This window comes from Neophocaena asiaeorientalis, unplaced genomic scaffold (genome assembly GCF_003031525.2).
Source record: "Neophocaena asiaeorientalis asiaeorientalis breed wild unplaced genomic scaffold, Neophocaena_asiaeorientalis_V1.1 scaffold91, whole genome shotgun sequence".
Taxonomy (NCBI): domain Eukaryota; kingdom Metazoa; phylum Chordata; class Mammalia; order Artiodactyla; family Phocoenidae; genus Neophocaena; species Neophocaena asiaeorientalis.
In genome coordinates this window covers 6,096,800-6,121,169 of record NW_020173198.1, presented here as the reverse complement: position 1 = coordinate 6,121,169, position 24,370 = coordinate 6,096,800, and the positions used below count along the sequence as shown (strand labels likewise).

Sequence of the window (24,370 nt, the reverse complement as noted above, 5' to 3'; positions counted from 1 at the left end):
GGAAGAAGGTTCCCTGTCTGTGCCCCGGGATCCCCTGGGAGCTCTGTAACTGCTCAGATCCCTGGGCCCCATTCCTGGAGAATCTGAATGGGCAGTTCTGGGCCCAGACCCAGGAATCTGTCTTGTTAATAGGCTCCATGGTGATTCTGATGATCAGCCTTGTTTGGGGACTCAGGTTGGGGCTAGACACTCCCCAGAAGGATGCCACTGCCTCCCGTGCCCCCCATGTGGTCAGGACTCCCACAACCCAGCCCCCCCACCTCTCCATACAAACCAGCAAACAGCACGAGGCTCCAGAGGCCCAGTGCCCGCTCTGACCCAATGCCCTACTACTTTTTGGTGCAGTTAGCAGGCTTCCTGTGTCCATTTCCTCATCTGTAAAGTAGGCGTGGTCCTGGTGGCTGCACCAGCTCTCAGGGTCAGGCCCCACGTGTGTGTGTGAGTGCATGTTGTGTGGGTGTGCAAGTGGGCTGGGGACCTCAGTGTCTTCATGATGATGGGGCAGGGCTGCTGTGAGAATTGATGAGATAATAGAACTAAAGCCCTGAGTTGGGAATTCCCTGGCAGTCCAGTGGTTAGGACTCTGAGCTTCCCTTGCAGGGGACCCAGGTTCCATTCGTGGTCAGGGAACTAAGATCCTGCAAGGTATGGGGCGTGGCCAAAAAAAAAAACAGTCCTGAGAACAGAGCCCAGGACAGAGTGAGCCTTTTATATATACATATATACATACATACTTATTTATTTATTTAGTTAGTTAGTTTTGGCTGCGTTGGGTCTTTGTTGCTGCACACGGGCTTTCTCTAGTTGCGGCGAGCGGGGGCTACTCTTCGTTGTGGTGCACAGGCTTCTCATTGCCGTGGCTTCTCTTGTTGCGGAGCACGGGCTCTAGGTGCGCTGGCTTCAGTAGTTATGGCACGTGGGCTCAGTAATTGTGGCTCGCAGGCTCTGGAGCTCAGGCTCAGTAGTTGTGGCACACAGGCTTAGTTGCTCCGTGGCATGTGGGATCTTCCCGGACTGGGGCTCAAACCCGTGTCCCCTGCATTAGCAGGCAGATTCTTAACCACTGCGCCACCAGGGAAGTCCCGAGAGTGACTCTTAAGTAGTATCATCTCCCTGAGGTGACATGAGGACCTCCAGGAACTGGCATGAGGACAGCGCCCCATGCCGGCCTGGAGAGGGCTGTCTCAGAACTAAGGAGAAGCTTCTCCCTCAGGCCTCCTGGGTTCCCACCAGGAGGACCAGTAGAGGCAGAGTGGCCAAGGCTGGAGTGTCAGGGCCTAGTCCGTCCTGTGTCTGCAGGGGACCTGGGCTTCATGGTGGAGGGGCCTGCGCCCCTCTGTCGGCTCAAGCTGACGAGGCCCGGGTCCTTCTCCCAGCCGAGGGGTGGGCAGACCTGGAGTCTTGGGTCCTTCCTGGTCCACACAGCCTCCAGGGAGCTGCCTCTGGATGTCTGGGGAGGGGGCTGGGAAAGGAGTCAGGGGAGTGGAGGGTCCGAGTGTGTGCTGTAGATGTGCCCACGTGAGCATGAATGTGGTGCCACTTGCGTAAATCAAGGTACATGGGTGTGTGTGTGGAGTTGTGACCCCAGGACATCATGTGACTGCAGGTGTCGGAAAGCGGGGTCTGTCTGTGTATGCGTGTGTGTGTTCCCTTGTGCCTGAGGCTATATTATATGGGGGTGGCTGGTGCTGCCTGTGAGTCCTTGTGACTGCAGAGCTGTGTGTGAGGGGACAGCCTGAGCCTTGTGACCGTGAGTGCAAACACACTCCCCCCGGCCCAGCCATGGGCAGCCCCCGCACCCAGGCGCCCCCTGAGGAAGGGCAGCTGGCAGCGCACCCGCCGCCCTGGCCCTCGGGGCAGAGGCCTGGCAGCAGCCCCCGCCCACAGGAACCTCTCTTGCCCCGCAGTGCAGCCACAATGGGACCACGTGCAATTTCCGGAACTTCAGCAGCGCCACCCAGGCAGTGACGGAGTGGTACGCCCTGCAGGCCACCAACATCTTCGCACAGGTTCCAAACCAGGAGCTGGTGGCCATGGGCTACTCGGCCGAGCAGCTGATCCTGGCCTGCCTCTTCGGGGCCGAGGCCTGCACCTACAGGTAAGCGCCGCTGGGCTCCTGCAGCCAGGGTCCACATCCCCGTCCACACCCCTGCTTGGCCATTCGGGGCCGAGGCCTGCACCTACAGGTAAGAGCCGCTGGGCCCCTGCAGCCAGGGTCCACATCCCCGTCCACACCCCTGCTTGGCCATTCGGGGCCGAGGCCTGCACCTACAGGTAAGCGCCGCTGGGCCCCTGCAGCCAGGGTCCACATCCCCGTCCACACCCCTGCTTGGCCACTCAGCCTGCACCACAGTTTTCTGTGCCCAGGTGTCTTTGGTTTTCTGGGGGCAGAGCCTGAGACAGGGATGCGCTGAAGGCCCCATCACGTACTGAGGGAATCGCTTTAGGAAGAGTCTGCAGGAAAGAGGACTGAGCTAAGGGAGGCTGTGGCCACAGGTGATGTCTAGGCCTGACCTGATCCACGGGGAGCGTAAACCGCACCACAGAGTTGACCTCCCTTAAGCGGAGGGCGGGGGCGGGGGCGTGGGAGCAGCCCCTTGTACGTGCCCCCATCAGTTACTCACTGGCTCTGTGCCACCCCCAGGAGGATGGGCAGGGGTCTCCTAATTTCCCAGGCAAGGTGGCGGGAGAAGGGGCGGCTGTGAGCTGTTAGCCTCCAATACCCCGCAGCTGGGGATCTGTGCAGGTACCCCAGCATCTACTGCCCTCGGTTTTCTCATCCTAAGACAGGGACAATAACCATAGCCACTTTCTATCTAGAATTCCTGTGAAGAGTAAACGAAGGGGGGGACTTCCCTGGCAGTCCAGTGGTTGAGACTCCGCGCTTCCATGGCAGGGGGTGCAGCGTTCGATCCCTGGTCAGGGAACTAAGATCCCACATGCTGTGTGGCCAAAAAACAAAAAACTTTTTTACCCTTCCCCCTCCCCATATCCTCAAGTCCATTCTCTAGTAGGTCTGTGTCTTTAAGCTGTTACAAAGTGAGAGAGAGGCATGAACATATATACACTACCAAACGTAAAATAGATAGCTAGTGGGAAGCAGCCGCATGGCACAGGGAGATCAGCTCGGTGCTAGATCAGATCTAGGTGCTATCCCACCTAGAGGGGTGGGATAGCGAGGGTGGGAGGGAGGGAGACGCAAGAGGGAAGAGATATGGGAACATATGTATACGTATAGCTGATTCACTTTAAAGCAGAAACTAACACACCATTGTAAAGAAATTATACTCCAATAAAATGTTAAAAAAATATGAAAGGAATTCATAGTGACAAAAGTACATTATGCAGATAACTTCCAAACAAAATTTTTTTTAGAAAAAAAAAAAAAGGAAATGAAGCGGCTCATGTCAGCACTTAGGGCCCTGGAAGTCTTCGCTGTAAACACCTTTTTCCCAAACAACCCCTAGTGTTGAAAAGATGGCAGAAGGAGGGCAGGGTCAATCCTAAAAGCATGTGTCCTCTTACAAATAGCCCACAGATCTCCCCCTCCTTCCCCTCCCCAGCTTCTGACCATCCAGACCCTGGGCCTGAGAGCCAAGCTCTGTCCCTGAATTGGGGCAGCCGTCAGAGGGGCTTTAGGTCGGCTGGCGGGTCATGGGGGAAGGAAGGGGCTGGGTACAGGCAGAGCTGCTGAAGCCCCAGCGCCCCCTCCAGGCTTCCTGGCCAGGCCTCTGGGTGAGGGGGACCACACCATCTGGGTCCCGCCCCGGGCTTCAGCCAGTCCTGTTTCCCAGAGGTGCTGGCGTCTTCCTGGCCTGGGGCTTCAAATTCCCACACTTAAGGCCTCTGGAGAATGGAGCGTTGTGCTTTGGATGAGTGACAGGCTACCGGTTTCACCCTCCTAGGGGTTGTGGCCTCAGCCCAACTCAGTCAAATCGTACACCTTCAGGGACCTCTGTTGAGAATCTGCTGACAGCTGTGGACCCTCTGTCCCCCAAAACGCACAGGCACTCGAAAGGCAGGCATTTCGTAGGCTGTGTCACGGAATCCAGGCCCACTGAGGAGGCAGCGCTGCACATTTGGTCCATTGTGAGAATCAGAAAAGGCCAGTCCTACAGGTAGAAGAGTTACGTGATGGCTCCCTGCTGATGGCACACATCCTGGCTGGTTGGTTACAGGCTGGATTCCAACCCTCTCTCTGGGCCAGGGCACTTGGTTCAGAGCACACCTGCCCAACCATTCCTGGCAGCCCTGCCTGAAGGTCGTTGGTACACAATGGACTAGTGCTGTGCCCACAAGTTCATCTTTTACCCTCTCAGCTAAAAGAGAGAGATGTAATACCGTAATTGCAAATATACGGCCCATCTGCGCAGTCAGAATATGTCCTGAAGTGCACGTGAGTTGGGACAGTGGGTTCAACTAGGGTCCACTGGGATCGGCTGCCAGGTCCCTGGTGCCTGAAGCGTGAGCATCTCCCATCGAGCAGGATCGCAGTGCTCGAAGGCGTGCGTTCTGCGCACAGCACGGCCCCTAAACTGAGCCAGCTGTTTCCAGGCCTGATCCAGGACCAGAGCCAACCTGGGGATGACCTGCTTGTTGCCAAGATGGCACCCTCCAAAACGAGTCACATTTGGGTCACATGGACTGAGGGTGGTCCCCCAAAGAGAAGATGGCTGATGGGCAGGCAACACCCGGTATTGGCCACACAACTTTTGTGGTGTAGCTAGGGCTGGGGAGTAAGTCTAGTGAAGGGGTGGCTCAAGGCTGGACTCTGCAGTTAGACTATTGGGTTCAGATCCTTGCTCTGTCTTACAAGCTGTGTGGCCTTGAACAAATTTCTTAACCTTTTAAAAAAATTTATTTATTTTTGGCTGCGTTGGGTCTTTGTTGCTGCACGCGGGCTTTCTCTAGTTGCGGCAAGTGGGGGCTACTCTTCGTTGTGGTGCGCGGGCTTCTCATTGTGGTGGCTTCTCGTTGCGGAGCACAGGCTCCAGGCGCGCGGGCTTCAGTAGTTGTGGCACACAGGCTCAGTAGTTGTGGCTCGCGGGCTCTAGAGCGCAGGCTCAGTAACTGTGGCACATAGGCTTAGTGGCTCCATGGCGTGTGGGATCTTCCCGGACCAGGGATTGAACCTGTGTCCCCTGCATTGGCAGGTGGATTCTTAACCACTGCGCCACCAGGGAAGAAGTCCCAAATTTCTTAACCTTTATATGCCTCCAATTTCCTCCTCCGTAAAATAGATAGTAACAGTGCCTACTCTACAGGGTTATTTTGAATATTCAATGAGTTAATATGCATGACAGGCTGACAGTAGTGAAGACTCAGTATTATTCTCATTAAACCCACATTTGACAAGGAACTCATTCTTCAATAATGATGCTAATGTTTATTGTGCCCTTCTGATGTGCCAAGCACTATTCTTAGCACTTTACATGTATAAAATCAGTTTGACCCTGGCAACAAGCCCTCGTTTTATATGATGCAACCACTGCCCAGAGAGGTTAAGCAACATCTCTGAGGTCACACAGCTGGTGAGTGTCAGAGGTGGCAGTCTGGGCCAGGCCCACCCTGTGTCACTTCACCACCTCATCAGAAATCAAGATCATCTTTCCTCCCCACCCACCCCTCCCAAGCCTGTTTCTTCAGCACTGGCAATCTGAGTGGAGGGTGTGACCTAGACACTTGGCGCAGAAACCCCAGTCCACCCATCTCTGCGCTTCTGCTCACTCCCACAGCCAGCTGGTTACCCACCTTCCTGAATCAGCCTCAGACTCAGTGCTGAGGACACGTGCCTCTCTCTGCCCTCACAGTGCCACGCTCCAGACACAACGGCTTCCTCACTCTGTTCTGGACTCCTTCCTCTCCTGCTCGTATGTGGCAAATGCTCAAGACGCAGCAGCTGCAGTTTTAGGAACATGTGAGCCATGTTTGGACCCTGACACCAAAGCACCCAGATTTGAATGCCAGCTCTGTGTGTTGCTGGGCACGCTACTTAGCCTCTCTGTGCCTCAATTTTCTCATCTGGAAAATGGGAATAGTGAAATGACCTCATAGCGCTATCATGGGGATTAAATGAGTTAACATAGATAAAGTGCTTATGTGAAGCAATTATACTCCAATAAAGATATTAAAAAAAAAGTAGAGGAGACAAGAAAAACAAAAAAGTGCCTAGAACAGTGCCGAGCATGTGTTAAGAATTATATGAGCACTTTAAAGATAAACTTTTTATTGTGGAATAGCTTTAGATTTATAGAAAAGTTTCAGAGAGAGAGTACAGAGTTCCTCTGTACTCCTCACCCAGTTTCCCCTCTCGGTAACATCTTACATCACCATAGTAATTTAGCAAAACTAAGAAACCGACATGGGCACATCATTATTAAATAAACCTAACACTTTATTTGGATTTTGTCAGTTTTCCCTGGTGACCTTTTCCTGTTCAAGATTCCATCCGAGAGACCCCTGTCGGTTGCTGTCGGTTGTCACGCCTCCTTTGTCCATTCTGGCTGTGACACTTTCTCAGACTTCCTTGTTCTGGATGATTGTGACAGTTTCAGAGTACTGGTTGGATGTCTTATAGAAAGGCTTTGATTTGGGGTTACACAGATAAGATGGATTTGGGGGAAGAAGACCACAGAGGTGAGGGGCTTCTCATCACATGGTGTGTGGGGTACATGTTAGGCACTCGACACCACCCGCGATGTTGGCCTTCCTCCCTTGGTTCAGGTGCTGCGTGCTGGGCTTCTCCACTCTAACGTAACCACTTTTCCCCACCTGTGCTCTGTATCGTGGAAGCACGTCTCTAAGTTCAGCCTGTACTCTGGGGGGTGGAGGTGACGGCAGGGGGAGAGGGACTAAACCCCACTTCTCCTGGAGAGGGGAACATACACTATTTGGAATTCTTCTGTAAGGAAGATTTATGTCTTGTCCATTTGTTTATTTATTCAGTCTCTTAATTTATACCAGTATGGACTCATGTATATTTGGGTTGTAATCCAATACCACACTATTTATTTTCTTACTCAAAGTTTTCCATCTTTGGCCACTGAGAGCTCCTTCAGTTGGCTCCTGTGTCTCTTGGACGTGTTCCCATCCCTTTATTTATTTTTTAAGTACTTCCTTACTTTCTGGTACAGCAAGATGCCCCAGTCCTAGAACCAGCCATTTCTCTGAGGAGCTCCAGTCCTCTTATTGGAGAATGGTATTTAGAAACCAAGATCTAGGCATCTATAAGTGTTGTCGTTGTTGTTATTATTGCTTCAGGGATTGGCCAGCTAGTTCCTGCCCTTCCCCAAACCCTACTACACAGTACCACTGTTGTTATACTGCTTCCTGCTAGGATGCTCTGTTTCCCAGTCTTTTCTGGAGGCTTGCTGGTCTCTGTCTATACGCCTAGCCTCTGTTCCAGGGAAGGTTTTTGGAGCGGAACGCCTAGCTCTGGAGCCGGAGGTAGCCAGTGCTGGGAGCAGCCTCTCCAGGTAAAGAACATTATCAACAAGCAAATAGTTGGCAAGGCTGAGAGTGCAACCCGGGACAGGAGGGGATCTGGCCGTGCCCGGAGCCACCTCCCGCTCCTGAGCTGTAGATGTCCAGGACAGCTCCTTGGGCACACCGTATCCCCACACCCCTGGGGTGGGGCCTCTCCTTCCAGAACAGGGCCTGGCTGCAGCTGGCTTGCCCTGCTCCGTTCCTTCCCTGTGGCCACAGCCCTGATCCCACACGGGACAGAGACTCTGTAGTGCCTGCCCAAAGCTGTTTCTTCCCTCTGGGACTTCGCGTGTGTCGTGCCCCCTGCCTGGGCTGCCCTTTCTCCTCCCCACCCGCCAGGCTCGGCTACCTCTTACTCACCCTTGAAGTCTCAGCTCAGGCCTCACCTCCTCCACGAAACCTTCCCTGACCTACTCCCTACCCCGACGCCCACTCTTCCAGGCTTATCTCTGTTGATACTCTTACCACATACTATAATTTATCCAACAAATATTTACTGAGTGTCTACCGAGTGCCAGGCTCTGAGGATGGGGGGTGAATTTGTTCAGTATTTCAGTGTGCTTGGCTTCCAACCCTCACGTCAGTCCCTTTGGGTGGGCGCTGTTGTTACCCCAGTGTTACAGGTGGGGAAACGAGACACGGAGAGGTGAAGTGACTCCCCCCAGGCTCACCAGCTAGTAAGTGGCAGAGCCAGAATTCAAATTCGGGCAGGCTTGGCTCCCGGGCCTGAGCTCCTAGCCTTTAACTTCTTTCTCCCTGCAAACAGACAGCTGCCCTCCCTGGGATTATGGTCTAAAGCAAGAGGCAGCTGATAAACAAGCAGTTAAAGGAGATGAGTTCAGCTTCTGACGCATGCCCGCAGGGGAATAAGCAGGTGGAAATGGTCAAGTAACTGGGAAGTGACTCTGCGTAGGGAGGTCAGGGGACGGCTCCGAGCGATGAAATTGCTGCTCAGAGAATATCCCAGGCCCAAGGAGCAGCGGGCCTTGAATTTGGAAACATCTTGGAGTGTCTCTGGAGTATAATGAACAACGCGGGGAGAAAGCCCAGTAGGGCGTTTGCATTTTATTCTGTGAGCAGCAAGGAGCTTCTGGAAGGTTCTAGCAGGGGCGTGCCGTGGGCTGATTCACAACTTGAACACTCACCCTGACCACTGTGCAGGAGGAAGACTGAGGGAGCAGGACGGGGGAGGCAGAGGCTCCAGCAGGAACTGGGGCAGGAGACGCCGGCGGCCTGGACCAGGCTGGGAGCCTTGGAGGTGGAGGGAGGCAGCTAGGCCAGAGACGCACTTTGGAAAGAGAGGATTGCCATGGCGCTGCTCCGTAGTGTCCCCCACGCTGTGAGCTTCGAGGGTAGGGCTGTCTTGCCAGCCTCAGTGTCCCCAGTGTAGTGCGCTCCTCAGTAAATGTTGGGTGAAGAAATGCACTTTCTTCCTGATTTCCCTTTCACCATGGAGGACACCAAAGCTCAGAGGTTGAGGAGGCAGCTCACATGTGTCAGGCAGGGTCAGCTCCCAGATTGGATTTCACTGCCTGCCCTGGACCCGCCTCATTCTGCTGGCACAGACGGTGAGACAAAAGATAGAGGAAGTGGTTTCCTAATCTGAACACAGGGACAAAGAGCAGCTGACCTCATGGGGTTATTTTGAGAATTAGAAATCTTCAGCACGGGCCTGGCCCCTGAAATTAGCTCAGTAAAAGTTGCGGGACAGAAAGCTTAGAAAGTACTGCGTTTCAGGTGATATTTCTGCAGTATTTGATGCACTGAGCCCCATTCCTGTCTGTTTTTTAATAAAATAACAAAAACAGTATAAAAACATCCAAGGATATTTTATTTTATTATTATTTTTTTTTTTTGCGGTACGCGGGCCTCCCACTGTTGCGGCATCTCCCGTTGCAGAGCACAGGCTCCGGACGCGCAGGCTCAGCGGCCATGGCTTGCAGCCCCAGCCGCTCCGCGGCATGTGGGATCTTCCCAGACCGGGGCACGAACCCGCGTCCCCCGCATCGGCAGGCAGACTCTCAACCACTGCGCCACCAGGGAAGCCCAACACAAGGACATTTTAAATGCTATTTCCTATGAAGACTTGAGAACATACACATAGAACAGGGTGTGATGAACTCACATGGACCTACCCACCCAGAACCAACAAGCGTGATTCACATCCTGTCCTGTGCTGTTTTTAAAGCAAATCCCAGACATAATATTCTTTCATCTATATAGTGTTCAGAATGTATCTTAAAAGAGAAAGACTTTTTTTAACAGAAGCACGATACCATTATCCTACCTGAAAAAGAGATGTACAGTGATACCTCAATACCATCAAGTATCCAGTCGTGTTCACACTCGTCAATGTCATACTTTTTTGTTTACTTGTTTGAATCAGGATCCAATTAAAGTCCACAGGTTGTGATTGTAACCAAGTCTTTGTAGTTTATTTTAATCTATAGGTTACCTCCCTTACCCTCTCTCACAATTTCTTTGTTGAAGAAACTGGAGTCTGGATTTTGCATACTGACTTTTTGTAGTGTCTTTGAACTTGTTCCTCTGTCTCCAGGATTTGCTATAAACGGTAGAGACAGATGCTCGATCCTGTTCAAGGCTGGGTTTTGCTGTTGTTTTGTTTATTGGCAAGGCCACTTCCTGGACAGCCTGTGCTCTTGCATCAGGACACACAGCATTGGTCACTACTGGTGCACATTGCCCCAAATCCCCAAAATCGGGGGTGCAAAATGATGATCCTCTAATTGTATCACTCCCTCTTCAGTTATTAGCTGGATGAAACCAGAACTCTTAACAGCTATTTTACAAGGACAAAAAAAAAAGTCAGATGAAGGGAGCCATAGATTAAGGGATTTCAAAGGCATATCAACCAATCACATGTCAACGTCATTTGGATCCCAGTTTAAACAAATAAATTGTAAAACCAGAATTGACCTCTGTGAGACAATATAAATTGAATGTTTAATAATATTAAGGAATTTTTGTTAGTTATGTTTAGCATGGTTTTTTAAGAGTTCTTGTAGAGATACACATAGAAATGTTAACAAATAAAACTATGATGTCTGAGATTTTCTTCAAAAATATGGGAGGGAGAGTGGGGGCAGGTAGAGATGAAACATGACTGGCCGTAGGGGATTTTTTTTTTTTTTTTTGCCTGTGTTGGGTCTTCGTTGCTGCGTGCGGGCTTTCTCTAGTTGCGGCGAGCTGGCTTCTCATTGCGGCGGCTTCTCTTGTTGCGGAGCACGGGCTCTAGGTGCACGGGCTTCAGTAGTTGTGGCACGTGGGCTCAGTAGTTGTGGCGCACAGGCTTAGTTGCTCTGCGGCATGTGGGCTCTTCCCAGACCAGGGCTCGAACCCGTGTCCCCTGCATTGACAGGTGGATTCTTAACCACTGCGCCACCAGGGAAGTCCCGTAGGGGATTGTTGAAGCTGGTGGTGGGCTTCATTCTCTCAACTTTTTATGTTTGAAAAGTTCCATATCAAAAAACAGTAACCAAATTATCTGAAACTACATTATACTGTTGCTTCTTCCGTGAGCATCTTTATGCAAACATTTTGTGTTGTTGCTGAATTATTTCCTTAGGAGACATTCTCATGACATAAGATAGGATCCTAGATGGGGCTCTTCACACCTCGTTGTGAAGTTCTCTCTTTCCTGGCCTCTGCTTGCACCCTCTCCTGATTCACAGCCCTCCATCTCCGTCTACTTTCCTCTTTACCTGAGCTCCTGAGGTTCCCCGACAAGCCCACCTGTCTGCATTCTGCCAGCTCCTTGCAGCAAACACTGCCTGGAGCCGCCCTCTCACTCTTATGATCTGTATTAGTTTCCTGTGGCCGCTGTAACAAATGACCACAAACTGGGTGGTTTAAAACAACGGAAATTTATTCTTTCACAGAGGACGCTAGAAGCGGGCAGTCCCGGTGTCAGCAGGACCAGGCTCTCTCCAGAGGCTGCAGGGGAGAATCCTTTCTTGCCCCTTCTAGTGTCTGGTGGGCCCAGGTGTTCCTTGCCTTCTGTCTGTGTAACTCCAGTCTCTATCTCCGTCTTCACATGGCCTTCTCCTCTGTATCTGTGTCTCCTCTTCTGTCTCTTTAAGGACACTCATGGTTGGATTTAGGGCCCGCATGGATAAAAGAGGCTGATCTCATCTCAAGATCCTGAATTATGTCCGCAAAAACCCCTTCTCCAAATAAGATCACACTCCCAGGTCCCTGGTGTTAGGACGTGGACATCTCTTTTTGGGGGCCACCGTTTAAATGACCACATGACTTAGAAGACCGTGTAGATGAGACAGATGAAAACATCAAATAATCTTCTTTTTCATCACTCATGGCTAAGCCAGAGAGCCTAGTCCCACCCTTCCTCACCCTTCTTTCCCAAGGGAGTCCAGGAATCTCCTCTCTGGTGGGTGCATGGGTGCAGGTAAAGGGACAGAATGACCTGTTGCTCACCTCTCCCTTCCTAAGCCTCTCTGAGCAGTAATCTACCCGAGCCCTGGAAAGGGGAGGCATCAGCTGGGGTGGGGTGGGCCCTGCTCTCTAGCTGATGGTGTTTCTTTCAGGAACTTCACACGCATCTTCCACCCTGATTATGGCAACTGTTACATCTTCAACTGGGGCATGAAGGAGAAGGCCCTCCCTTCAGCCAACCCCGGAGCTGAGTTTGGTAAGTGTTGGTTTGTCCTGGAGCCAGGGCCATGAGGATTTAAATCCTATCATGTGGGGCTGAAAGACCAAATTACCATCGGCTATTGAGGGGCAGGACCGAGGTTAGAGGGAGGCTGGCACGCGGAGGGGCAGCCTCTACTGTGTGCACGGGGGCTAGGCCAGGTGCCTTCTCAGCCGTCCCCCCACCCAACGCTCGTAAATCCCTGGGGTAGCGACTGGTGTGCCCATTTTGCTGATGAGGAAAGCGAGGTAGCAGTAAGCTTAGTGGTCGAGAGCACAGGCTTCTGTGACTGGGTGGAATCCCAGCTCCACCATTTATCCCCGGGTGATGCTGAGCTGAGACTTAACTTCTCGAAGCCCTTGTTTCCCCATATCGAACAGAGCAGAGCATATATATGGTATAGAACTCATCGAATCATCCTGGCCTAAGGCAGGTAGACCTCTGAGCACAGAGCAAGCAGCCTTGTCTCTAAGCCTGGCAAGTAGCAAATGCTCGATAAATGCAGATATTCTGAGAAGTTGTAAATAATTTGCCCACGCTCACATAGTTACCCTGGGGCAGAGCCCTTACTCTCAGCCTTGTTTCTGTGCAGTTCTTGAGAGACAGAGAGCAGGTGAAGTAGTGAACAGAAGGGAGGAAGAGGAAGTGGCTGATAGCAGAGGCTGCTCATTTTGGGAGAAAGGCTGGCGGACTCAGCATGTGCACCAGGCCTTGGGGAGCAAATCCTTCCTCCCCGCTCAGGTTCTGCCCTCCCCAGCCATCAAAGGGCAGGTGTCATTCAGCAACTGTCAGGGCTGCTGGTCAATAGGGGTGTGGGTGGGCTGCCCACCCTTCACCACCCCTGTGCCCCTGAAGACATTGGGTATCACAGAGGTGCTGGTCAACTCAAGTCTATACGAGAAGATGATTAAGATCAAGGAGCCTGGCTGCCTGTTTAGAAGCCCAGCAACCCTCCACTTCCTCACTGAGTGACCTATGACAACATCCCTTCTCCTCTATGAGCCTGTTTCCTCATCTGTAAAATGGGGACGATAATTGTACCTAACTCATACGCCCCTTGAAAGCACCAGTGGGATCATGTAAATAAAGCCCTTAGCCCAGCACTCAGCATGTAGCAAGTGCTCAATAAATGCTAGCCTTCTTGTCCTAACCACCTAGCCCGGTCCCATGGTGCATAAAATGATGGGTCTGGTCTCTCCCTTCAAGAAGGGAACAGTGGAGTGGGGCAGGAAGACAGATAATAAAAGAAGAATCTCAAGAGTGAGAGAGGTGCTTGGAAGGAAAGTTCCAGGGCTAGGAGAGCATATCGCAGAGATCCTGAGACCCAGTCTAGGTAGTCAGGGAAGGCTTCTGAAGGAAGTGACACTTGGGCTGAGATCTGAAGGAAGAGCAAGAGTTTCTAGGTGAAAGGTGAGGCTGGAGACAGCATTCCAGAGAGAAGGGAGAGCGTTACGAAGTCCCAGCAGCAGGAAGCAGCACGGCAGCCAAGGGAAGTGAGTGGAGAGCGCGAGGACCTGTGTGATTGGAGGTAGGACTGCCTGTGCTGTGGCCCTAGGTCTACCTGCCCTGTGGAAGAGAGATCATGGCGGGTGGTATAGGGGGCAAAAGGAGCCCAGAGAGGAGACCATGGTGGCTTGGACTCGAATGGGGGCCTTAGAGAAGGCAAGAAGTCTGGATTTTCGTAAAGTGGAGCCAGCTTCCTGCACAGACCCTTGGCTGGAGGGAACTTGGACCAGTGGGTGGTGGGTGTCCCTTCGGCCTTGGGGAGCGAGCTCAGGCAGCCCTCGGCCCCATCTTCCCCTCAGGCCTGAAGTTGATCCTGGACGTGGGCCAGGAAGACTACGTGCCCTTCCTCACGTCCACGGCCGGTGCCCGGCTGATGCTTCACGAGCAGATGTCGTACCCCTTCATCAAAGAAGAGGGCATCTTCGCCATGTCGGGGATGGAGACTTCCATCGGGGTGCTGGTGGTATGGCTGCAGCCCAAGGGCACCCCACCTGCCCAGCGCCCACCTCCCAGGGCCTGAGAGCCAGAGATCCAGGCCTCCCCAAGCCCTGGATCTCCTCACCATCCACTCCTGCCTCGCCTTCTGGCTAGAACCACATCGGGCGGCCACACTCTGGGGGAAGATGAGTGCCCCCCAAGCACTGGCACCTGCTGGGACATCAGCCCTCTATCCCCTCTCAGCATCCCCTAGACCTGCATGCTAGATGGGAGGGAGGAACAGAGGGGGCTTCCTAGGGGTGACCAGGGGCCCCTCCACAAAAATCTTCTCACACAGGACAAGCTGGAGCGCAAGGGCGAGCCTTACAGCCAGTGCACCGTGAACGGCTCCGACGTCCCCATCCGAAACCTCTACAGCGACTACAACACGACCTACTCCATCCAGGTGGGAAGATGGTGCAGCCTCGTGACGCTGGGGCCCCATCCACATCTACCTAGCCTGAGGCCTGAGGTCTCTGGGAAAGCTAATCCCAGCAAGGCTGACTCTGCTGGATCTTTGGGACCAGAGGGTGCCCTGTCCTGGTTCCCACCGGGGCCCAGGGCTGGCCGCTTCTCCACCCTGCTTTGTAGGTGTGCCCTTGGGGTCTCGCTCTGGGGTCTCCCAAGAAGAAGCCTTGTGTATGTTAAGGGTTTACGTGAATTACATCATCATTTAATCCTTTCAATACCCCTACGGGCAATTATATACTAACAATAATTACTAATTATTGTTAACGTATTATGCTATTAATAGCATTTATTATATATGCCATTTATTGTAAGTATTAATATACTAATAACAGCAGGCTTCTGTGCTAGGCAGGCACTGTTCCACGTGCTTCACACATAGACATTAAATCATTTAACCCTCACAACAACCCTAAGATGTAGATACTATTATTAGGAATGAAGAAATTGGGGTTTACAGAACCCCAGTCCAAATGCCTTATTGATGTACCTGAGAAGTCCCTCTTTGTATCTGGCCTCAATCCCCCTTGCTGCAGCTGGGGGCTTCCCCCTTATGCTGATCTCCAAGGTCAGCCCAGGAGGCCTGGCCTCAGACCTGGCCCCAGTGGAGAGGACACACTGAGTCTTTGCAAAAGTGACCACTTGCTGACACTTTTTCTCCCAGCCCAGTCTTCCTTGGTGGATAAGGAAACTGAGGCATAACAAGGGCCATGGCAGAGCAGTGCCTGGCTCCGTGTCTGAGAGCCCCAAGCAAGGTGTGGTCTTCCCATTTGCCTTAGTCAGGGGACTCCACTCTCCCCCATGCCCGCCTGCCCGCCCACTCCATCCAGCTGACCCCAGGCAGCCCACACTCTGACGCTTCTGTCTAGAGGGGCTTCTGCCTGCGAAGGAGAGCTCAGGGAACCTTCCAAGCCTCTGGAGGGAGGACAGATGGACAGACAAGACAGCACAGGGAGGTGGGGAGCACGGAGGGGGAGGCCAGAGGCATCAGGCCCCAGCCCTGGAGGCCTCATTCTAGAAAAACCTCAGTTCTTGCTTCGTCCAGTCCAGTGCAGTCACCACTCTGGCCGGAGACCTTGGCAAAGCCCCAGGCCCTGGTCAGGTGCTCGGCCCGCCCAGGCCCCCGCCCTAGCCCAGCCTCAGCTGGGCCCTGGAGAGGACTCCCTCCTTCCAGGTGAGACAGTGAGGTCTGGGCGAGTGGGAGACACTTGGCCAAGTCAGGGCTCCCTTCTGACCCCACTGCCCCTGACCTTGCCCCAGACCCGCTCCTCCCGGCTGTGCCATTTCATCTGCCACCTCCCCCCTCCCCCCGGCCACTTCCTCCTGCAGGGAGCCCACAGGTTTGCCAGGGAGGACAGAGGAGAGGATGGGTTGGCCTGGGGAGCAGCAGGCAGGAGAGCGGAAGAGAAGCTGTGGGCTCCTTGGCCGGGGTGGGAACAGGGGGTCCTCCAGAGGCAGCGCTTGGGAACCTGGGCAGCAAGAGACGTGAGGAATGGCTGCTTCCGTTCGCTGAGCGCCCCATGGCAAGCCGACCTCCCCGCCTGAGCCGACGGGAGCGACAGGAGTAAACTGAGGCTCGGAGGCTAAGGGCTGGCCCCGGGACACATAGCTCGTCTCTGAGTGGAATGACCTGAAAACCCAGTATGAGTAGATTCATCTCAACCAGCCCGGGGCCGGGGCGGGGGGAGGCGAGGGCTGAGTCCGCTCTCCCCCTCCCCCATCCCCAAACAGGGGACATTCTGTACAAGGTCACTTCCTCTTCCCTCCACTCTGAGCAATCACAGCACACTTCTCGCCTTCCCTGAGTGTTTCTCTCCAGGAAGAAGGAGCACAGGGCAAGCCTGCCTGTCTTCCCTTCTGGGTCCTTCCACGTAAAGGACTCGGAAAGCTGCTGGCAGCCTTGTGACAAGCGCTATCTAAGAGTTAGCTTTTTTTTTTTTTTTTGGCCACGTGCAGATCTTAGTTTGCTGACCAGGGATCAAACCCGTGCCCCCTGCAGTGGAAGCGCAGAGTCCTAACCGCTGGACCGCCAGGGAAGTCCTCAGAGTCAGCTTTAGTGCTGGAACAAGCCACCCTTCCCCATGTCATCCGTGGGGCCCCAACTCTGAAAGGTGGCAGGGGCCATCCTTAGAGAGCTGGCGTCTGGCCCGAGCCCCTCTACGGGGGCCAGGGACAGAGGAGGACCACCACGCCCCAACTTGGAGGAGGCTCGGCCACTGCTTCTGCGCAGGAGGGGCCCCGCCCCCCGACCCCAGCCCCCGTGGCCTGGGCAGCAAGCTCTCCGGGCCCCCTTCCCCCGGGGCTGGGACAGGGACATCACCGTCAAGTCTGCATTCTCTCTGTACCTCCTTCACCCCCAGGCCTGTATTCGCTCTTGCTTCCAAGACCACATGATCCGTAACTGCAGCTGTGGCCACTACCTGTACCCGCTGCCCCGCGGAGAGAAATACTGCAACAACCAGGAATTCCCAGACTGGGGTGAGTGGGCAGCCCCGGGGGACCGGCCACCCGCCAGCTGGGCCACTGCCCCCGAAGGCCCTGACCACAAGGGAGGTTGGAGCTCCAAGCCCTCCGTCCCCGTCCTCTCAGACCACAGCCCCTCTCGCCGCTCCCCCTACTCTTCGACTCCACTAACTGTACACTTGAAACACGTATGTTCGGGAGAGAATTTGTCCTTGAGACCTGAAGCCACAGGCGGAGGAGCCCCTGCTGGGCTCACACTGAGCTGGGATCCAGGCTTGGAGTCCGAACACCGATGGATGTTGTCAGCAGCAAAGAGCATCCCACCACCTCTTTTTCTTTTAACCTTTTATTTATTTATTTTACTTTTTGGCTGCATCGGGTCTTAGTTGCGGCACATGGGATCTTCATTGAGGCACGTGGGATCTTTCGTTGCAGCGCACGGGCTCTTTGTTGCGTCGCGCAGGCTTCTCTCTAGCTGTGGCATGCGGGTTTTCTCTTCTCTAGTTGCGGCACGTGGGCTCCAGAACGCATGGGCTCTGTAGTTTGCGGCACATGGGCTCTCTAGTTGAGGCGCACTGGCTCAGTAGCTGTGGCCCGCGGGCTTAGTTGCCCTGTGGCAGGTAGGATCTTAGTTCCCTGACCAGTAATCGAACCCGCATCCCCTGCATTGGAAGGCGGATTCTTTACCACTGGACCACCAGGGAAGCCCCCTACCACCTCTTAAAACTAACAAAATGTGTGGACAAGAGGGGAAAACTTTACCCCTTCCAGCCACCCATCGCTCCCACATGACCCCATCACCCCGGCCCACCGGCCAGGATCGGGTGACAGGTGGAGGGAAAGCTGCTCTGATGCTGCTGAGCTGGGGCTGGGATGTCTGGGGAGAGGATCCCCCAGGCCAGGCTGGGGTGAAATGGCTGGCGACGGGGCGGGTTGGGGGTGGATGTAGGTGATTCTCCATGACCAGGGGGGTTCGGATTGAGATAACTCCCCCCACTCAACCTAAGCACAGGCCTTAGGTGGCCCAGGGCCAGGAGGGCAGAGGGCAGCCTGAGGCTCAAAGCACAAAACCCCGGCTCAGAGTCGCTCTCCCCACCCCCTACCACTCAGCCTATTGCTACTCGGCCCTGCGCATGAGCCTGGCGCAGAGGGAGACCTGCATCGATGTCTGTAAGGAGTCCTGCAAGTGAGTCCTGCCCGGAGGCTCGTGTGGGCGGCGGGGCGGGCTGTGGATGGTGGGGCAGCGGCGGGGACAGTGACAGGCTGCCTCCTCTCTTCCAGTGACACGCAGTACAAGATGACCATCTCCATGGCCGTCTGGCCTTCTGAGTCCTCTGAGGTGAGTCAGGGGCGCGGCCAAGCTCCTGGCTGCCCATCTTTGGGCGGGAAGCAGGTCGGGGCAGAGGTCTGCAGGCTGTGTGGAACTTTACAGAGGGGGGTTCCTCCCTCCTTCCCCTCCCACCCTGCTTACTTCCACCCACGTCCCCCAAGCACCGTGCTGGGGACACAGCAGTAAGCAGGACACACAGTCCTTTGCCCTTATGGAGCGTACTTTCTACCTGGAGAGACAGACAATATACAGAAATAACATCATTTCAAATGGCTGTGTAGGGTAGACCAGATGATGAAAGGGTAACTGGGGGAAAAGAGGCCTTAGGGTAGTCAGGGAAGACCTCCCTAAAAAGGTGACATTTGAGTTAAAACTGGAGGATGGGGCTGAGCCAGGCTGGGCAGGTCTGGGGAGGATCTGGGCAGAGGGAACGGCAGGTACAAGGGTCAGAGGTGGGAAAGAGCTGGCACAGGGAGGCCGGGCCTATGGGGGAGAGCCTAGAGAGCCGAGTGCATTCTCCTTAGAACGGCAGCCACGGCGTGTGCTGTCACCCTCCCCTTTCTCCCTGGGCCAACACATGGTCCCCCAGGGGCTTCAAGAAGATACAGGGCTGTGGTCTGCCTCCACAGGTAGCACGGCCCATGATTGGGAGGGGATGCTGCAGGGCACCATTGTTTTCAGCTGCCTTTTTGGGTTCCAGGACTGGATTTTCCATGTGTTGTCAGAGGAGCGGGACCAGAGCCCCAATATCACCTTGAACAGGTGAGCTCAGAGTCTGGATGGGCCAGGGAAGGCAGAAGAGAGGAGGAACCAGAGCCTCAGGGGAGGGGCTTGGGCATAGAGCCGCTACTCAGTCACCTTCTCACACTGATCAGATTCAGAAGCAAGCCTAGAGGAGCACTGAGAGAGGCCAGCCAGGGGGGCTCAGAGCCTACCGCTTCCTAAAGGAGAGCCTGTTCTTCCATCTGTCACCTGGCCATCCAGCCATCCACCCCTCCAGTCCTTTCATCCTTGTACCCATCCACCCATCTATCCATCATCCATCCTTCCAGTCTTCTACCCACCCATCTCTCCACTCACACATCCATCCATCCATCCACCCCTCCATTGTCCATCCTTCCATTCTTCCACTCATCCATCCACCCACCCTCCCTCCATCCATTCAACCATTTTTCCATCCAACTCAAACATGCATTGAGCACAAGAAAGACAGAAGATTCAGTCTATCAGGAAGTTCGAGTCTAGAGGACAGAGATATGCGAACAGGGCTTATGATGATGGGAGTCTGCCCAGGACCCTTCCTGCGGGATCCCAGCAGGGAAGGAGGTTCCTTCTTCCTGAGAGATAAGGGAGGTCTATATAGGGAGATGACACTTGAGCCGATCCTCCAAGGAGGAGTAGTAAATATTCAGACAAATAAGAAGAGGCAGCAATGTCCCGGCAGAAGCCTGGAGGTGTGAGAGAGCATCGCCTTTCTGAGGACCATCTCGGGTCCCCTGACAGAGAGCCAAGGCTCAGGACTCTATGTCAAGCCTACTGTCCATGGGCTGTGAGTGGGAGAGGGGAGCCCGGAGCTGATCCTCAGGACTGTCTCGGGCCCCAGGGTCCTCTGGAGAGCTGGTTCAGGATGGGTGCTGGGCAGTGCTGCCTTTTGTGGCCCCAAGGCCTGGAGGGGCCCTTCCTGGCTCTTGTTTGGACCTCACCACTCCTGGGAGTGGCAGGTGAGAAGCTCGAGCCAGAGGAGGGCCTTGCTGCCTTTCGTGCGCGCGTGCGTGCGTGCGTGCGTGCGTGCGTGCGTGTGTGTGTGTGTGTGTGTGTGTGTCTTGGGGAGAGGGCACCAGCTCCCTTTGCTGCCTCCTGCAGGAAGGGAGTTATCAAGCTCAACATCTACTTCCAAGAATACAACTATCGCACCATTGAGGAGTCAGCAGCAAATAACGTGAGTCTGGGGGCTCCTGGCACCTCGGCCCCGCCTGCAGTCCCTCCACCTGGTACCCAGAGGACGGTCGCTTAAGCAGTGTCAGATTACTTGCCTGCGCTGAGACGGTCACCCTTTCCCCCTTTCTGGCCAACAACCCACCTCACAGGAACCCGTGAGGCTGGGCTTGAGGCAGGAATCTGTGGCCCGACCAGCCCCCCTTCCCTGGCCGGGCCCTCAGTCCCCTGCTCCCCACAGATCGTCTGGCTGCTCTCAAATCTGGGAGGACAGTTTGGCTTCTGGATGGGGGGCTCGGTGCTGTGCCTCATCGAGTTCGCGGAGATCATCATCGACTTCGTGTGGATCACCATCATCAAGCTGGTGGCCCTCGCCAAGAGCCTGCGGCGGAGGCGGGCCCAAGCCTGCTACGATGGCCCGCCGCCCACCGTGGCTGAGCTGGTGGAGGCCCACACCAACTTTGGCTTCCAGCCTGACACGGCCCCACACGGCCCTGATGCTGGGCCCCACCCCCATGAGCAGACCCCGCCCATCCCAGGCACCCCACCCCCCAACTACGACTCCTTGCGTCTGCAGCCACTGGACGTCACCGAGTCTGACAACGAGGGCGATGCCATCTAGACCCTGCCCATCCCGGGCAGCCCAGGAATTCGGACCTGAGCAGTGGAGACCGTCGCCCAAGGCCGCATTTTATGATGCCCTCTCCACAGGCCCGGGATGGGAGGGGGCCAAGGCCAGAGTCCAGGTCCTGCTACAGAGAGCCAGCAGCTCCTGGCCAGTCCCAGGCCGAGGGCTCCGTGGAGTAACGGTGCTGGTACGGATGTGGGAATTGTGTTCCTGCCCGCACCCTCCAACCTGACCCAATCCTTGGCCTGGGATGCCCCCGGGCAGGCTCCTCCCCTGGAGGCAGGCCACCTCCCTCCCAGGGCCGGTCTCACCGTCTGCCCCGGAGGTGAACAGGCAGCACGCTTGTGACCTTGTGAGTGGGTTTAGTGAGGGCAGCGTTGGTGGATAGCAGGCATCAGAGGCCCTGCCAGGTGGCACGTGTTTTGTTCTGGAAAATAAAAGTAGAAAACACAGAGTCTCGCTTTGTTCTTTGTCTGACTGGGCAGCCAGAGTGCCCTGGTGCATCTCTGGGGGTGAAAAGGCGTCCATAACAACTTGAGAGCAGAGGCCTGGCCAAAGAAAGGTCCAAGCTGGTGATTTTTAAAGTTTCTTTCAAGTTGTCCCTGAAACAGTGGCTTTGTGCCGTTTTCAGTGTCGTCCAACTTATTTCTTTGGGTTGCAAGAATCAAGAGAGAGAAAGAGAGGTAAGATGGGAGAAATACTCAAAACTGGCTTAAGCAAAAGCATCTCCAGCAGCTCAAGTGATGTCTGTTCTCTCTGCCTTCCCAGGCAGGCTGTCCTTACTTTACAGCAGCAAAGGGCCATCTGCAACTCCAAACTCAGCTAGGAGAGAGCACCTCTTTCCCAGTTGTCACAGCAAGTTCCCAGGCAGACTCTCATTGGTCACTGAGTGGGTCACGTGCCTGTCTCTGAGCCAATCATCAGTGTGCCCAACTGGCAGGCTGCTGGGATTGGTCAGACCCTGCCCATACCTGAGGCCAGTTGGCCCCCAGCAGAATCACACGGTCTGAGGGTGGTGGGGACATGGCTCCTAGGGGTGCTGGATAAAATATAGGCCACCAAGTTAAACTGGAACTTTAGATAAACAGCAAATTAATTTTTTAGTAGACGTACATCCATGTAATATCGGGGGCATATTAATAAATCATTCACTGTTTTTCTGAAATTCAAATTTAACTGAGCTTCCTGTATTTTTAATTGCTAAATATGGCAACCCTAATGGCTTCCCAAAAAGAGATCAGGGAGCTGTTATCAAAGAAGATTGTGGTCTGGCAGCTGCAGACAGCTGACCACTGCAGGGCCCTGCTGTCACCTGCTGGCCCTGGTGGTGAAGGAGCTCTCGCTTCAGACCCTGGGACCAGGGCATCCCAGCCCTGCTGGTCTAGAACACCTGGGTCCTTGGCCTGAAAGGCAAACAAGCTGTCCTCCCATTAAGTGCCCATGATGGCACCTGTGGAGGAAGGCGGTGTCACAGGCTGATGCCACTCCAGCCAAAGGCAGCACTGCTAGGGACTGAGTGGGGCAGGCCTTGGGGAAGCCGGGTTTCTGAGCTCAGGGCCAGGTGAGTCTGTACGCTGGAGTCTCAATTCTTGGTAATTACCACACTTACTACTATGACTAGGACTTTTATCAATAGCAACGGTAGTTGTTGTCACCACACTCACTATTATCTGTTGTTTTTAAACAATGGCTGTATTGTATCAAACACTTATGACATGCCAGGCACCAGGCCAAGTAGTTTATAAGTAAGTCTTATTTCATTGAATTCTCATAACCACTGAGAAATATGATCATGCCATTTTACAAGTAAATAAACTGACGCTTGGAGAGGTAAAGTAAGGTGCTAGACTAGATTGCTATTCTTGTAAGTGACATAGGCGAGACTCCTGGTCATAAGAATACCAGTTCCTCAGAGAAGCCCAGGGCTTTCATATTTATTATCTCATCTGAGGCTCTGGGGCAGGCAGAGCAATGATTATTATCTAACTCCATTTGCCAGCCCTTTGGTCACAAGTTAATCTGAACTTGAGCTAAAAGGGGAATTCATTGGTTCTTATAATTAAAGTCCAGGGATTTCAAGCTCGGCTGTATCCAGGGCTTCAGCTACAGGCTGTATTTTCTTCTGTGTCGATATCCCTCTCACACAGTTTCTCTCCATAGGCTACTCTTCCCTCCGTAGTCCCAGACTCCATTCCCTCAGCTCAGCAACCACAGCAGGAAGAAAGCTTTTCCTTCACAGTCCCAGCAGAAGCCTCGACAGTGAGGCTCATCTGGATCAGCCTGGGCCACATGCTCACCGTGAACCTACCACTGCGACTGAGGATGGGAGATGCTGCCTGGCCATCCTGGGGTGTTATCTACAGCGGGCAGCCCCTTACAGACTCCTGTGAGAAGTTTTGCTCAGAGACGTGTTGAAGCGGAGCGGGAAGGAGCTTCTGGCCCCCAAAGCTGCTTGTAGATGGGAGACGGGGACCAGGCTGACGTGGGTATCAGTTGCCATCCCTCTCTTGGGGAGTACTGAGGGCCGGGGTGAAGATGGATAATGGCCCCATCTCCAAAAGCAGGCTCCGGGTCAGACAGACAGGCATTCCTCTCCCCTCCGGATCTAGAGGAGATACGGGCTGTCCTATTCCTACTCTGGGTTCCCATTAGAGCCATTTAAGGGTGACAAATTAGTCTAGCAGGGCCAAAATTGCCCAGAAAAATGGCATTCTGTAATTCCCTCCTCTACCCGCAAAGGGAAGGTAGGTTACGGATGCTAGAGGACTATGAAGTTAGCAGCTATTGTGCACTTGCTACATGCTGTTGCCCCCACTGTGTCTCAGTGGCTCTTCAAATAACCCTATGAGTTAAGTACCATTATGACCCCTGTTTTTCGGATTAGGAAATGAGGCTCAGAGAAGCTAATGACTTTCCCAAGGTCATACAGCCGGAAGGTGGCAAAGCTGGGAATCAAGACCAAGCCTGTCCTAGTGGCACTCACCCACACTGGCACAGAGGTCACTGCAAAGAGGTTTCCACTTCAAAGCAGCTCTTTTCACCTTCCAGGTGACCAGCTCCCACTCCAAGGCAGGAGCCAGGCTCGAGCCCTGCCAGACACTCTGTGATCCACCACGTGAGAAACCAAAATATTTTTCTTGGTGCGGATTCGCAGCTGATGCTCTTTCGGGGCCAGCCAAACTGGTTCCCAAGATGTGGGGACAGAATGTGTGGGAAGCCCTGGATGACAAGCCCAGAGAGACACGGCCCTGGCAGCCCAGTGGGGCTGGTTCAGAGGCCACATTCGTGGCGGTGCCCCTCCGGAGGGCTGGCACAAGCAGGCTAAACCAGCTGGGATTATCCTTTCCTGCCGAGTCCTCAGTGCAGACAGCACAGCACATGAGAAGCACCCAAATATTCACTGAGG

General features: G+C 54.1%; 2 protein-coding genes across 4 annotated transcripts in view; one reads left to right on the top strand and one right to left on the bottom strand.

Moving 5' to 3' along the window:
* Positions 1-21,418, top strand: part of SCNN1B (sodium channel epithelial 1 subunit beta) — a 71,288-nt gene extending 49,870 nt beyond the window's left edge. For both annotated transcript variants that reach the window (XM_024744563.1, XM_024744564.1), the window contains exons 4-13: positions 1,908-2,098; positions 12,051-12,154; positions 13,963-14,126; positions 14,439-14,546; positions 16,969-17,086; positions 18,182-18,257; positions 18,353-18,410; positions 19,102-19,163; positions 20,265-20,340; positions 20,578-21,418. In XM_024744563.1, the coding sequence (XP_024600331.1) occupies positions 1,908-2,098; positions 12,051-12,154; positions 13,963-14,126; positions 14,439-14,546; positions 16,969-17,086; positions 18,182-18,257; positions 18,353-18,410; positions 19,102-19,163; positions 20,265-20,340; positions 20,578-20,958 (1,338 nt within the window). In that variant the 3' untranslated portion in view covers positions 20,959-21,418. The remainder of the gene's footprint in view (positions 1-1,907; positions 2,099-12,050; positions 12,155-13,962; positions 14,127-14,438; positions 14,547-16,968; positions 17,087-18,181; positions 18,258-18,352; positions 18,411-19,101; positions 19,164-20,264; positions 20,341-20,577) is intronic.
* The window catches only part of COG7 (component of oligomeric golgi complex 7), an 86,061-nt gene continuing 82,954 nt past the window's right edge, over positions 21,264-24,370 (bottom strand). Inside the window, exon 18 of one of the 2 annotated variants that reach the window (XM_024744559.1) lies at positions 21,264-21,391. In XM_024744559.1, the coding sequence (XP_024600327.1) occupies positions 21,359-21,391 (33 nt within the window). In that variant the 3' untranslated portion in view covers positions 21,264-21,358. Of the gene's footprint in view, positions 21,392-21,639; positions 24,365-24,370 lie in introns of those variants that run through there. The other variant, XM_024744561.1, reaches the window with a different exon arrangement.